Source organism: Ascidia mentula, chromosome 5 (genome assembly GCF_947561715.1).
Source record: "Ascidia mentula chromosome 5, kaAscMent1.1, whole genome shotgun sequence".
Lineage (NCBI taxonomy): Eukaryota > Metazoa > Chordata > Ascidiacea > Phlebobranchia > Ascidiidae > Ascidia > Ascidia mentula.
The window spans coordinates 10,250,647-10,266,114 of record NC_138570.1 but is presented as its reverse complement, the minus strand read 5'-3'; the positions used below and the strand labels follow the sequence as shown (position 1 = coordinate 10,266,114).

The window sequence follows — 15,468 nt, the reverse complement described above, 5'->3', positions numbered from 1 at the left end:
GGCCTGTCAGCCCTGCAGCATTTTCTTTGAGGCAAGCAAAAGTCCCGAGGCTGTGGGCGTAAATAACTGTGGCCTAGTTTGTTACTATACACAATAAGTGCCTCAGTCTTTGAGACCGCACGTATCTGTGTGTGTATGAGGATGTATTTTTATTTGTTGAAACGCTTGAAATACAATGAGACAATGTATTGAAGACTGCTCAATTATGACCAGAAAGGGGTTTTAGTAGAAGCAGAAAATGTTGAAAGGCAAATAAAAAAATATACAGTCACGGGGTTTAATTCCCAGAGACCGAATTCAGTACAAAAAAGATTTTTATCTCAAACGTTCTTCTCCGCATATAACTACACCTTTTCGTATAATTTGTGGTTTATTGGTAAATCGAAACTAATTGCATATTTTCCGTAAATATATAGGCCCTTACGTCACTCGTGTGTTGATCGCCATTGTTTCATTGTCAACCGTATTGATTTTGCACACACATGTATGGCGAACTAAAATAACCTTGACTGACCTACACCAATAATTAATCCCCTACATAGGCTACGTAACAAAGCAACCTAGCGAAAATGGGTGCGATAATGACATATGAGATACGGTAGCTCAGGAAATTTAAAGCTATCAAATGTATTTAAAAGTTCAGCGTTTTCATGAAACAATTTTTTATGAATTGTGACAGTTGGTACTTTGGCAGCTTTGCACAGAACGAAACAAGGATTTATCAGTATATTAAAAAAATGCTGCCGAATAAAAAAAGAGACATAGCGTGAGATTTAGACAATTATCACATGTTTGTTGTTAATGAAATTTGACCGAAATAATTGCACTAAGTTATACTCTCCTTAATAGATGCTGCTGAAGACGAAAAATATTGAAGATTGTAGTTACTGAAAAAATTTATTAAACCAAAGCTTTTAATTTGTTGCGATAAAAACCATGGAGTGTACCTATATGAAAAGGGTCCATCCACAATATACTATTGCATAAAATGTGTGCCTTTCCAGCTGTTTAAAACCCTTTAAAATCACCTCTCTCCTGCAAATCTTTTTGACATAGTTTTCATGAAGTATTTATGTGACCAACCGTTATAACGATGTTAAAAACAACAAATTTCTCACAGAATATTTTTGTAACTTTTTATTTCGACTAAAATAAGCAGGCTACTATAGCATCATCTTCACATCGGCATCATTTTTTCAAATTAAAAAGCAATGACACAATTTCGACGAGCGACATCGGATTCGAATGAACCAGAAAGGCCGCAAAATTCTTGTAATTCGTGTTCTTGTTACATGAATTTATACAGTGGACTGAAAACTATTTTTGCATAAATCAGTTAAAAACAACGAAATAGTCAAAAGGAATAGAGAAATTGTCAACAACGTTGCTATGGACATATTCCATCATACCAAACTTGTGAAAAGCAAATTTGTAAAACGGGGACTGTAGTTATTGGGTGTCGTCAGTAGTAGGTCACGAAACATGATGCCTCTCTTCGCAATTCGACCAGTATGGAAATTCGCACCCCTGATTCTATCTTGTGCACGAATTTCAATTTCCAAACAGGAAAAAATGAAAGGTAAGACTATATAGTCACTTTCATTTATATTCGATAATGCGTACAAGCGTCATTTATAAAAAAACAATACGGTGCGTCAAAAATGATTCATCACAGCCAATACCGTCACAATTACAGTATGAACCTTCTTCCACGCCTATGTGTTTTAAGTACCGCATATACGTAAGTTTCACGTTAATAGCAAATGTTTACTTTGTGTTTAATCGCCTAAAAGTAAGTAATTTTCTGTGTCAAATATTGATTCGCCGTGTACGTTTCCCGTGGTAATCTATCAAGCATGACGGAACTATTTGCATTTTTTGCTTGTTTTCGTCAAGGCAAGCGTGTTGCGGCCTTGCGGGATCAAAGTGCGAAGGCAACCAGCACTTATTTAATGTTGTCACAATTGCAAGTCGTTTGTGAGGTTACATGGTATTATATATTATGCCAGGTTAACCGGGCCAGTGCAAACCAAAACGGTTGTTTTTCATGAAAAACCGTAGCGGAATCAATTGGTTGAATACGAATGTTAGTTTCTTTGTTTTAGTGTCATCTATTAGGTTTGTATATGCTCAATGGCGGCAGAGCATATCGTATATCAACATTTGCTGCAATGTTTTGTAGTTTCATGGCTTACCGCTTCCACCCTTGCCTTCACAGTCGAGCCTCGAGTCATGACTAGCAGCTGGTACAGTGTAACCACACAGACATTCACGGGCCTATTCAATGTAGTTACTGGGCGTACGACGAATGACGAGGAAGGCGATTTAGAGGAAGGTAAACGCACCACATTAAACTGTTTGCTCAGTAAGGCCGTGTTGGCAATTGATATTTTGGAATAGAAACAACGCAATGGGAAGACATACAGACTGCGTTTCAAGCAACAAAAGAGAAAGTCGATCAGATTTTAACCGATTTTATGGAAAATGACAATCCTATGACATCTGGTCTAGAAGTAGGAAAAGTAAGTTTTACATAGTTTCGACGCACAGCATCTATGCTTTACATAAGGTTTCATGTGTTAAGGCGAAATTGGAAGAATTCCGAAACAGTCTGCCTGAATTTCCATCACTGGGACTCGATCTTGATTACGTTAAAAACCACATTTCTGAGTTTGATTGGGAATCGTTTTCAGCGCAACTACTGCCAGCCAAGGAACCCACAGGTTGGATAATGGAGTTGTTTTCTGTCATGTTTAGTTTATCTTATCTACAAAATTTGAAAAAATGGCACTGTCAGCTACAGTGGTCATTGTGATCACACAGTCCAAACAAATATTCATCACAATACATTGTTTGGCTTTCTTCGTAACCTTTGTGTGCGTTTGGTGTTGAGCAGAAAGTGAAGAGCCCCCTGAAATGGGAGACGGCGTTGAAATACCTGTGGAATGTTCAATGACAAGTGTACGTGCAAGTTATCAGTATAATATGTTTGGGTCAGGCACCTAAAACTCACAATAAAATACCTTTGACATGTTTTTTTAATTTTATTTTATATACATTTGTCTGCTTCACTGACTATAGTACTCTTCCAGCCAGTTTGTTTACAATAGTTGTTCATCCGGACGTAGAAATAACGTCACGCAACAATTTAAAACGAATCCAACTACGAAATACTCTTGCAGTTTTGGATAAAATTGTGGTAGTGTTGTACGTTACCAATGTAGTTGACAGTCTACGCCAACATTAGATCCTAATATCGTATCCTATTTTAGCCAGAAATGATACGTCATGCTGGGTATCCGGTTGAAGTTCATACCGCAACCACTGACGATGGCTACATATTACACCTCCACAGAATACCCTATGCTAAAGAGCCACGTGAGGGAGGACCTTCTTCCGCTCATCCGCCCCGGGAACGCCCGGTTGTATTCTTTCAACACGGCATATTGGCCGACTCGTCGTGTTGGATTGCAAACGGTGCTGGTCGCAGTCTTCCATATATTTTGGCCGATGCAGGATGCGACGTGTGGCTTGGCAACGTCCGGGGAAGCACCTATTCCCGTTCGCACACCAGAATGAACGCGAAGAAAGACGAAAAGTTTTGGCGCTTTTCGTGGCAAAACATGGCCGAATCTGACCTGCCAGCAATGATAAACAAAGCGACGGAGGTATCTGGCCAAGAGTCGTTGTATTACATCGGGCACTCTCAAGGAACATTAATCGCATTTGCCAAACTCTCGGAGGATCCAGAGTTTGCAAAGAAAATTAAACTCATGTTTGCGCTTGGGCCCGTGTCGACTCTGGCTCACATAACAAGTCCCGTCAAAAGTCTCACCTTCCTCAGCAAACTAGCTCACTTCGGCCTTTCCCTGTTTGGCGGTACCGAAATTCTTCCCAAGTCTTCGATGTCCCGACTTATATCGGCAAAGTTACACAGGCAAGTGGGCAAATAGGGCTCGTGACGTAATTGTATCAGTATGCGCTTGGTCAACAAAATAAGAAACAACGTAGGTAATCACACAGTTTGGATTCGCTTGAGCTTGAAGTTTCTTTGTGTTAACAGTTTAATGTAACTAAAGCTGCTGCGCGGGTTTTGCGGCTAAAATACTTTCCCTTTTATGCTTTTTTTAAAGCGACCAAAGAGTCTTTATGGTTACTATTTTTATGTTTGTTTCATGTAGCATATTTACACCATGTATAGGTTCCCACGAGTATTTTTGTATTTGGGCTCACTAAATTTGTGCGGAATTGAATCTCAAGATATTTAACTCGAAAAAGTTTTTGTAACTAACAATATACAGCAACTTTGCACAGTGATTTTTTTTCAACAAACACACAAAAAATATCACGAAAACGTGTAATATGTTTCTTGAGTTTAGCACCATGCTGAGACGGATAAAATAAGTGAACAGTAATCGTATCCTTGCATAATTAACCTACGGTACATACCTTTTGTACATGAATGTAGTACCGAATACTTGACAGAATTCAATATCCCATGTTCCAAAATCCTAAATACTATTCTAAAATTATTAGATAGTTTTTTTTTTTTTTTTTTTGGTCTCGCATAACAGCCTCTGATAACCACCAGCGTGTTTTGTGCAGAATATATAACTCCCAGAATCATTCAATCGGCGAACAGGTAGCTTACCACGGCAACAACTTGATGATGTTTCTGAGTGGTGTCCATCCTGAACATTATTACAAGGAGAGGATGCCGATCTACTTTTCACACACCCCAGCAGGAACCTCTCTGCACAATCTCCTTCACATGTCGCAGTTGGTGGAAAGCGGGAAGATGCAGAAGTGGGATTATATGTCAGGTAACTTGTCACATTTTGAAGGTCACATATTTTGAGTAAACGGCGGTCATTTTGTTTGATATCGCAAAAGTAAAATATGAGACTTGTGACAACGCGCCATTAAGTCGCAAAATAAGTGAAGTCAATAATCGTCTCACGATTCGATTTGTCAAAGAAGCTGTGCGAAAACACACAAAAGTATCATCATTTTCGAGAGTTATGTCTTGTTAACAGCTGTTTTTTCGTTTTCTTTGGTAAAAAACGCCAAATGGCAAAATTTGTACCATTGAAAAATACGGTTGACTGTGGCATGTGTCGTTGCAAATATTTGCTTTGTTTCAGATGCGGAAAATGTAAAAGTGTATGGACAGAGTTCGCCGCCAGAATACGACTTGGCAGAATTCCGAACGCCTGTTGTGGTGTATGTTGGATCCGAGGACCAGTTGGCCGATCCTGTTGACAGTGCACTTCTACTGTCAAAGCTAAAATCTGTAATTCACTACAAGTTGGTAAGTTAACCCTCATTTTCATTTGTATTTCTGCCTAAAAATATTGCTTGTAATTTTCTGAATTTTTTTTTTTTTTTTTCTTGTAATGTAACAGCCATCAATAAGAAAAAAGAGTATTTATATTTGTACCCCTGTTATTGTGTCTATTGTTTGATGTCGATATTTCCGTTGTCGTATTTTTTCATTTGAGACTGCATATGTTTTAAATGTGTTATCTCATTCAAGTTAGTACAGCCCTCCAAATGTATTAACACTGCTTCTTGTAACGGTCTTGGTTTTAACAATTTTAGCTCGATGGATGGGACCACATGGACTTTCTATGGGGAAAAGCCGCCGCCAAAACAATCTACAAAGAAATTCAAGAACTTATTTTGACGTCCGAGATTAAGAAAAACCCTGATCGGCTGAATGACGAGTTATGATGCGTATTCTAGCGTTTCTTTAATCCACGGTTGCACTTACATTTTTTCAGCTGTCTGCTATACGACTTGTTCCTTGCTTGGTATTCACGATGCATATATCACATATATAGTCACGCGGTACTTGGGCAGATATAACAAGTTTTAAATAATAGGGTATAGTGAAAGTGAAATCAACCTTTTACTGTGAATTTAATTTCGTTTGGTTTGCGTAATTGCCTTTTTTGTGAGGAAATATTCTTATACTTTGCCTTTGTTGCTTTTGAATAAAGCTTTCAATGCGGAAATGTAACCTGTGTTTTTGTGATAGGTTTTTTTACTTGTCTTTTGACAATCCGTTAAGTCCTTATTAAAATTAAACATGTTTGACTAATTTGGTAACGGTATCCTCGGCCATTTTAGCAACGAATCGAAAATAGTAACATGCAAGAGACGAACCAGAGCTTTTTATGGTACCATTTCATGGTGCCTGTACATTTTATTGCAATAATTGGCTTTCAGGCCAAGGTATCTTCAATACAAATTTGACATCACAGGTGTCAATAAGGCTGTTGCAAAATTTATTACTGTGTGTTATTATTATGTTATACCCGCGATAGCAATACAAAAAGTGTAACAGTTATTCGCCAGTGTACGCGATGTCGTGCATATTAACTGCTTTTTCTTCCTGGACATAGGTTTGGTCTGCTTTAATGCATTTCTTCATCATGGGACCCATTTCCACCCATTGATAATTCGGCGGGAGACTATAACCCGACTTCATAGGTGTTAAACGGCATGTTAGCAACTCTGTGTGAATATCTCGCGCGATTTTGGGATTAGACCTTTTATCGTTTGAATTGCACGCTGTGCCTCGCCATTGCTATGTGAAAAATGTGGACTACTGGTAACGTGCTAGAACTAAAACTGTATACGGCGCTGCAAATTCTTTAAGTACCTCGAAGCGAATTGCGGCCCGTTGTCGGAAACAACCACTTCTGGAATGCCATGAGAAGCAAAAACATATTTCAAATGTGGTATCGAACTCTCTGAAGTGTGTCTTTTAGCATTTTGGGGATTTCAATAAATCTGGAAAAATAGTCCACAACCAACATGTAGGCCTAAAAGGACGGATTAAGTGGTTCAGCAGAGTTTCTTCGCCATTTCGCACAAACGGCACAATTGCCAACAAATTTTTTAACGTCTGTACGATTCATTCCAGGCCACCACACAGATTTGTTCTCTCGCTACATTTTACTTCCCCTTGATGTCCTGCATGATTTTTTTCAAGCACACTTGAACACAGCGAGGAAGGTATTACCATACAATCGCCTTTCATTACCAGGCCTTGCTGAATTGACAGGTCTTCCGTAACCCTTTTAAAAGGTATTAATTACAGTCAACTTTACAGGCAATTACTTTGACAATACTGCATCACCCATGAACAAACTGGGTCCAACTGAATTTATGTAGCAATTTCTTTCAGTCGACGGTCAGAAATTGCCAAGGAAGCTAATATCACTGCCGAAACAACATACTCTTCAACTTCATCATAAAACATTCCTTCCTTTTGCGTTTTGCCTACTAGATTTGAATATCACCACCAAAAATGTTTAATTTTGTGAATCCTAACTGTTGGAACAACTGGGTGCGAAGATCTATGCGAAAAAGGCAAGCGTTGGAGTTGCACAGGAAAAGTTCGAAAAAACAAGTAAATCTTTCATTATATTTGCTGGGTGAGAAAGGTGATGATATCATTTCTTTATTTTGTTCATCTAAAGTAGATTGCGCAAAATTTGATGTTGTTGCGGAAAAATTTAATGATTATTTTATTGAATGTCACAAACGAACCGGCACTTTTTAATCGCCTTTAAAAGCAAACATCACATTCTTATGTAACGCATTGGATTTATTTTCGTAATCGGACCATACGGATCCGGATTAACTTTGACGTTACTTCAGCAACCAGCAGGTTTGATTTCGTGCAGCGGAGGGTGAAGCTTACTTTTTAATAACAACGTAATTGTTGGATCATTGCTTTTTTACACATAACAATTAGTTAGCTAAAGAGAGTATTTTGTTGTTTCTACAGATACAGTCTGTATTTCCATTTAATTTTTTAATATGGCAGAGGAAAAACAAGGTATGGATTTTACATAAATTAGTGGGAAATGTGAATTATGCTTGTTTCTTATATCAAACGTTTTTTAACCATTTTTGCTAATTTGTTATCAAAAGCCTTTGTTCTATGTGTACGTGTTCTGAAACCTAATAAGTTGAGTTCCCTTTTTTTACCTTCAAGTGTTTTCATTGTGAAAATTCTTGTTGTCCAAGGTTCGAATTAGCGGTAAAAAAGGGTTTTGCAAAACATAACAACCTAAATTCCAATACTTGAATTTTGCTTCGTATGCGATTGTGCATTACGCTTAAAACCTGCTGTTTTAAACTCGTTAACATTGCCAAGAAAAGTTAACAACGTTGTTTGCATTAGCGCTTGTTACGTGTGCAAATGAATAAGTAAAGAAGGATGCGGCGCCTTATAACCTGCTTCGTGTAGCATCGCAATAATCTCAAAAACGGATCGCAACAACTCCCAAAACGTTTGGCAATTCCCAAATTGCGAACTGCTAATTCAAACCTTGTTGTCAAATATATTCAAATGTTTTTTTTTATTTAGGCTAAGCATATATTTCTGAACATCAATCTATGCAAAAAGTGTACCAGTACATTCATTTTTATTGTTAATCAATAGCATTGCCATTGCAATACATGCTACTTATATATAATTCTTCAGATGATGAGTTTGGTGGGTGCGAAGGAGCAGATTCTATGTATGTTCGACTTGTCTCTTCAGATGGTCATGAATTCATTGTAAAACGGGATTATGCCCTGACTTCAGGCACAATTAAGTCAATGCTTAGTGGACCTGGACAGTTTGCTGAAAATGAAACAAATGAAGTGATTTTCAGGGAAATTCCGTAAGCCTGTTTGACAACACATTCTTTATCACCAAGCAAACACAATATATGTACCTAAGGCATGATGTTATTTATTAAAATGTTTAAAGTTAACTAATAAAATTTGAAAGCAATCATAACATGTCCAATTTTAGAAATACTGTTAATGAATAGTTCATTTCTTTCAGATCACATGTGCTTGCGAAAGTTTGTCAATATTTCATTTACAAAGTGCGGTACACCAACAGCTCAACAGAAATTCCGGAATTTTGCATCACACCTGAAATTGCCCTGGAACTTCTAATGGCAGCTAACTTTCTGGACTGCTAGTGAAAATTGCTGTTATGTTGTGTTTGTTTCTTCAGCTATTTATCGGCATATGCCAAAAAATGTTAACTGGAATGTAAACCCGATTATTAAGAAAAATGTAAATACTTGGTTTCAACAAAATGACAACTAAATAATTTAAATACTGCTAAGATTAGTAGTGTTTACATTACAACTGATCAAACATTGACATTTAGGCTTACACTATTTTTCAATCACTATCAGCTGGATACTTGTATGTTTTCTTTGTTACATTATTGCATGTAATATTGTATTATGCACAAAGTAACCAGTAAACTTTGGCATGAAAATCCATTTACTTTTCTTGAATTTAAAAATTACATCACATTTTATAACTATTCTGTGATCTATAGAAGTTTTTTTTTTTTGTCATTTAAGCCTCAGTACGCTAGACAAAAATACTGTTATTGTTGTTATCGGCAATGTACAGTATTAAAGCCTAAAACATTTGTGCAACTTAGAAAGCATTCTGTCCCTAATAAAGCACTTTTGGAAAACAGAAAGCACAACAAGTTTTTAATAATTATTTGTTGATTAAAATGTTTCATGCCTCAATCTGTGCTGGATTTTTTGAAGACCCTAATAATCAACGCTTTCAAACAGATTAGGACCTCCAAGTGGTGGCTTCAAACTTTTAGCAATTTCAGATTGGAAACAGAACTTTAATACTTTTACAGCTCTGTTTGTGATTGTGCGGTTCTTCGCGTATTTATTTGTTAGCGAAGGTCATCGCTAGCATTGTAGATTAATCACTTTACACCACTTGTAAACAGCTAACAGTCAAAGCAAAGTTAGTCTGACAAAACCTAACACACTCTAAAAGAAGTCCCAAAGGTCGCCATGCTTTAAAATATTTTTATTCCCAGTATCCCAAAGCAAAGTTACCACTATCCCGGTAAGCCACGTGTTTGCAGTTGTCTCGTCAACTGGACATGTCGCCTGGTTGCCATTTCCAGCATCACGACTTCAGTCGCAAAAAAAAGCGAAAAGACAGTAATCACCCTTATAGCATTTCCACCCCAAGGTAACAGAGGATGCCAGTACCGAGAATGTTCCAATAGTAGCCAGTATCTTTTCCAGCTATTAATGTACCAACACCAGCTCCAAAAAAAGTTAAATATGATAGTGTGTGATACCGTAAGCACCAATAGTGGAAACACCCGAATAACTTCCGCCATCATTAAACTTTCCAATAGTGGTAACTGAAACAGCACACCGAACTCAATGCAACAAAGCACAAAATCAAGGTTTGAAAGGAGCTGTTTTAAGAAATCTTTAAGTTCTATTGAGTGCGTCTGTGATTTGCCAAGCTGTGCCCTGGTCGGTGGTGTTGGAGGCTTGTGGACAAAGAAGGCACAAAACGTCATTATTGTAAACACTGCCAAAGCAAACATCAAGACAGTCAAATATTATCAATGAATGTTGTTGTCCCATGGTAAGACTTCGTATAATAGGAGCAATAGTTGTATTGTTCATTTGGTACGATTGCACAAGCAGAATCGGTGCCAAAAAGGCGTCCAAAACATCCCCAATATATGATCCAAGCAAGTGAACAGAAATAGCCGTCACGTCCTGAAGTTCTGGAACCACAAAACGGCAATGTGATGGTTTAATAATTGTCCCAACCCGGTTAAAGTAAAAAATTATAAACGGTTTGTTAACGACTCTGCAACCAACATCAGGCGACAACAAAATGTTTCAATGCGAAGCAAAATCTTTCGAGGCACTAAACCTAAAACATGTGAAGACCCACGAGAGGAGGGTGCAGTCGGGGCAGCGAATATAATGTTTTGCTTTGAAACTGGATTTTCACGTGGATTTGTACCGCTAATACATTTTTTGCCTACATACCGGCACCTAATTTAATTGACTACTTGCATTTGTCATGGCCACAAACTATACTGTACAGATGTACAAAAATCACAAAACAACGTGTGGTTTCTGACATGGGAGAATATACAGAAGAACGTTGTAAGTGAGCAATTCGTACAAGGAAACAAAAATTAACACCGGGTTTTTACATCTATCTGTGCACGACACAATAACGAAGAATTCGACAGGAATGCCGCCTACAGGTCTGGCGAAGTGTTTTTCTTTATGCTTTTATCGCCCCTAGTTCTGTCGTTTACTCTTTTAGTTTTTCCGCTTGTTCGACAGTGATTTTGGAAGAGCGAATTTGTGGATAAGGCATGTCATGGTATTTGTTTGTTTTAAGTCAAGCTTTTTATTTTATTTTTTTTATGTTAAGGAAGTGTTTGGTGTATTTTCTTGCATCCTCTGCTCAACGTGCCCCAATACGAATGATAATGTTCTTGCTTTGGCTCGTTAAAAGCGTGTCCAGTTTAATTTTGGCTCCGTACATCTTTCAATTGTGTAGAGATTTCCACGATATCAGATGAAAGACAACATCACCAGGGTTGTTGTATATTTATTGTGACATCAATTTTGTGCGTGTAACCATACCCAGCAAATGAAACCATGTCGAAAAGTCAAAATATCTTAGTTAATTGTACTGGCATCAAGTCTGGCATTCCAAGATTTAATGGGAAAAAGCATTATAAGCGCAACAAAAACCATCAAACTTTGAAAACTAAGAAGCCACATGGTTCCCAACTCATTATATGTAACTCTCCCTAATACCCCCAGTCCAAGTCCAATGGCCGACAGTATACCAGTTAGCCACGTGTTAACAATAGTCTCGTCAATTGGGTACGTAACTTGGGTTGCTATTTCCAACATAACGACTTCAGTAGTTCCCGTGAAAAATCCAAGCATTGCGTTTGCCACGAGAACCGCAAACATATTGTTGAAGGAAACAGCGAGCGCCATACTTAACGTTGAAAGCAAAACCAATGTAGTCTCGACAATTGCAGGTAATTTGTATTTCTTAATAGTGTCCACCATTTTCCCGGCGACCAAAGCACCAATTAATCCACCCAAACTGAGTACTCCAAAAGTGATTCCAGATATTACATTTGACTTAGGTTCCAACCCGTCGTGATTGTTTGTACAACTTCTGACATTAGCAAACTTTCCAGCAACGGTAGCTGGAATACCAACCCGAATGTGAGGCAGCAAAATACGTAATCTTTGTTTGAGAAAAGTAGCTTCAGTTGCCCCAAAAACTCTCGAAATGATCCAGCCTCTGGCTCTCTGTGATGAAACTTGATTTCTTGCGCTTTAGTTGGCGGTGATGGAGGTTTATCCGTGAAAAAGAAACATAATACTATTGTCACTGCAACAGCGAAAGCCAAAAAAGAACAATAAAAAATCAACAAGTAATGTTGCCCCAATCTTAAACCTTGTTCGTCGTATGTTGTAACTCCATTTAAGGTTGTGTGATTTGCTGACATCAATAAAACTGGTGGCAAAATGGCACCCAACAAATCACCAGTATACATTCCCACCATATTGAGTGAAATTGCTGTTCCAATTTGACTTTCGGGAAACCAAAGAACTGCAAATATTGAAGGGAGTGCTACTGCAATAGTGTCTGACAAACCGCATAACACTTGTCCAAATACAATTACAAGTAACAATGAACGGTTCGTCAATGATATTGTAGCCAATAGCAACCCAACAGCGGCAGATACAGATGTGAGTAAAACCAAAAACTTGGCTTTGATTGTATTTCTAAATAAAAGCCAAGCTAGCGGAAATGTGATAACTAAAGGCATAATATTTTTAGCGTTTGTAATCCAGTCTACCTGAGCATGGGTCGAATTGAAGAATTGAACGTAAAAATTACTTATTTGGCCATAGCTGGAGAATGATATTCCTTGGAAAGTTTGCAAAATCATCAGACAAACCAAAAAAATCCATCTTCTTTTGTACAGAGTTAGCGGGTACTCAAGATTTTCAATGATAGGTTTGAGGTCGTCAGTCATAGTTTGCTTATCTTGGTGGCTCCACAAGTACAACCGAAACACACACTGAATTTTTCAATTACTTAAGCACTGTAAAAGTAATTTGACACGCGATTACATTTCCGACGAAAGGTTATAGAAATATGACAGTAAACAGTAAAGATTTTGAGAACATCAACAAAATAACTTATGTTATACTTAAAGGGGACTGTATGATCAGTACCACAATATGTTTTTTTACTGGCCCATCACTAGCACAGAAAAACAATCTTGCCAAAAGCTCGACAGTACATCTCACTATGAAATTTCTTTTCGTGTATGCAGACTGCGTGCATTTAATGGTCAAGCTTTGATTAAGTAAGGGTTAATTTGTAACTTGACTAACGCTTTTATTGTGGACCACTGCATCCGAAACCTGTAACTTCGTCTAAACAAATCGAAACAAATTAACCGATATATATTCTACTCCAATTACAACTGACACTTGTTAAAGGTAGACTTTGTAACTGCACTGCCAACAGGCTTTTGACGTGAACAATTTGGCTTGGTTGGTTCATTCCCGCTGTTTTTCATACGGACATATTCACTCTTTTCCGCAGCAATGACCAGTAAGTCTCTGTCTTAACACTATACAATCGTCGGTAAGTTGCCAGGATATTTGCAGCTTGTTTATCGCAGATAACATATTGCGAACCGCTGGAGAGTATTGATAAAAATACAAACAAAACATGAAATTGGCCATAAATACATAGCAAAGGCAGAAACAAAAAAAATTTAGAAACAAACAGTTGTGCACACAGTTTTAACCTGACAGATCTCTACTGTGCAGATGGTAACTGACCACGGTCTTGCGAAACAGTGTGCACAACCATATGAGTATACTGTTCGAACTTTCTCTGTCATTCTCTCATTTAATTTGCCACCCAACTAACTAACTGGCACGCGCGTATCGCTGTGTTATTGATAGGGAACAGTGCGTTTACTTCCCGGTGCTCTATAACAACTTACTGTAACTGTAGTTTTCCTGCCCATTTTTTATACATCACATGATTTTACAAGCGGTGTTAGCGTTATCCCCTTTTTCGTGTTGGCCCGTTTTTTGGCGTTAGTTGTGTGCTGTACCTGTCTCATTACCTTGAGGAAGCCTTGTTGAATAACAGGCGAAACGTCGGTGAATAAAGTTACGTTTTAGATATGCCAGAAGTACAGATTATTAAGTTACATATAGCAAAGGCAGAAATAAAAAAACTAAAGAAACAAACAGTTGTGCACACAGTTTTAACCTGACAGGTCTCATCAGTGCAGCTGGTAACTGACCACGGTCACTTTTGCTGTCATTCTCTCCTTCACTTTGCCACCCAACTAACTAACTGGCACGCGCGTACTTAAAAAGAATTAAAAATACTCGCTTAGTCACTATGTAACGCTCTTGGAACAATTTAAAGTTACGCCACCTGATATTGCAACGTGTCTTTCTTTTGAATAAAGTAAGTCTGCTCACGGAGTTAAATTTAGTAGCTATAGTAAAGAACACGTATATAGCAGACAGCATCAACCGAAAACTTATGAAAAGCTGCAATACTGTGGCAGTGGCACAACTGTCTACAGATCACTGATCATTATTGGCTCTTTGTTTGCACATAAAAAAAGGTTATGAAAGTAAGTTATTTTTTTGGCTTATTATTCAAAGTCTTGATCTTTGGTTGAACGATGTTCTTTTTTCCCCAATTTGTAAGCTGTTGTTCATGGCACCAAAAAATGTTGTTTGCTCTGATGTCCTAAACTAGACTTTGCCTTCCAAATTGGACTATCTACTCTATTAGGATATCCTCAAAATCAATTTATTAATAAACTGCGTTTTGACACGAGGTTATTTATATCGTAATTTTGCAAATATGAAGTTTCCACCTGTGTCACGCACAACAAGTGGCGTTGGAAAATTGCGAACCTGTGGACATATTCGAATACAATATTTGTCCAGAGAGACTTGCAAGGACTGATTACTGGAAGTCATCGTAGTTGTTTCTTAATTTCTTTTGCATGTTTATTATAAAAGGATTTATTTGGACTAAAATTAACCATAAAATACAAAAAAGAAAACAGGAAAAGCAGAGGTTTTAGTATGAGAGAAACAAAACACAAATGCAAAATGAAACAAATATACCTAGAACACCAGCATGACACAAATTTATGTTATGCAACTAGTTCATTTTCTCTTAATGTCATTTTCAATAACACATGAGCTGCTATGAAACTATTTCTGACACTTAATCTAAAAACAGGGTTAGATAGCTTCTGCTATAAGGAACTTGTAAAAAAAAATAATGCGCAGAATCATTAAATTTTTACCTGAAAACTCTTATCCGGTCGCGTGGGAAAATGGCTCCCCCTTAACATTCAAAACCAATGCATTTGCCCATTTCAGTAAGGATTCTGTATACGGCCACTTTTATGGTCCTACAGAAATAAAGATTTAGATTCGTACGTTGCGATACACCAGGCTGCTGATTTTAATATCTTTAATTTCTGTTTCGTTAGCTAGCTTGTGTGTAGGCTATATTGATTTAAAAAAAACTCGCCCCAAATCA

At 37.6% G+C, this 15,468-nt stretch overlaps 2 protein-coding genes and 1 pseudogene across 3 annotated transcripts; 2 read left to right on the top strand and 1 right to left on the bottom strand.

Moving 5' to 3' along the window:
- Window positions 1-1,925: 1,925 nt before the first annotated feature.
- Window positions 1,926-6,168, top strand: LOC145903779 (lysosomal acid lipase/cholesteryl ester hydrolase-like). Of its 2 annotated transcripts, XM_082991921.1 has the most exons (9): window positions 1,926-2,118; window positions 2,183-2,335; window positions 2,401-2,522; window positions 2,585-2,723; window positions 2,897-2,961; window positions 3,273-3,937; window positions 4,606-4,823; window positions 5,145-5,311; window positions 5,602-6,168. In XM_082991921.1, the coding sequence occupies exons 2-9, from the start codon at window positions 2,233-2,235 to the stop codon at window positions 5,731-5,733; spliced, it is 1,611 nt and encodes a 536-aa protein (XP_082848047.1). In that variant the 5' UTR covers window positions 1,926-2,118; window positions 2,183-2,232; the 3' UTR covers window positions 5,734-6,168. The 2 variants fall into 2 exon arrangements, with proteins under 2 accessions (XP_082848047.1, XP_082848045.1); XM_082991919.1 differs by having other exon boundaries at window positions 1,926-2,335.
- Window positions 6,169-7,675: 1,507 nt separating this feature from the next.
- Window positions 7,676-9,547, top strand: LOC145903780 (elongin-C-like). Its single transcript, XM_082991922.1, has 4 exons — window positions 7,676-7,728; window positions 7,802-7,852; window positions 8,504-8,687; window positions 8,855-9,547. The coding sequence occupies exons 2-4, from the start codon at window positions 7,834-7,836 to the stop codon at window positions 8,994-8,996; spliced, it is 345 nt and encodes a 114-aa protein (XP_082848048.1). The 5' UTR covers window positions 7,676-7,728; window positions 7,802-7,833; the 3' UTR covers window positions 8,997-9,547.
- Window positions 9,548-11,513: 1,966 nt separating this feature from the next.
- Window positions 11,514-12,901, bottom strand: LOC145902888 (choline/ethanolamine transporter flvcr2a-like; annotated as a pseudogene).
- Between the last annotated feature and the right edge of the window lie 2,567 nt (window positions 12,902-15,468).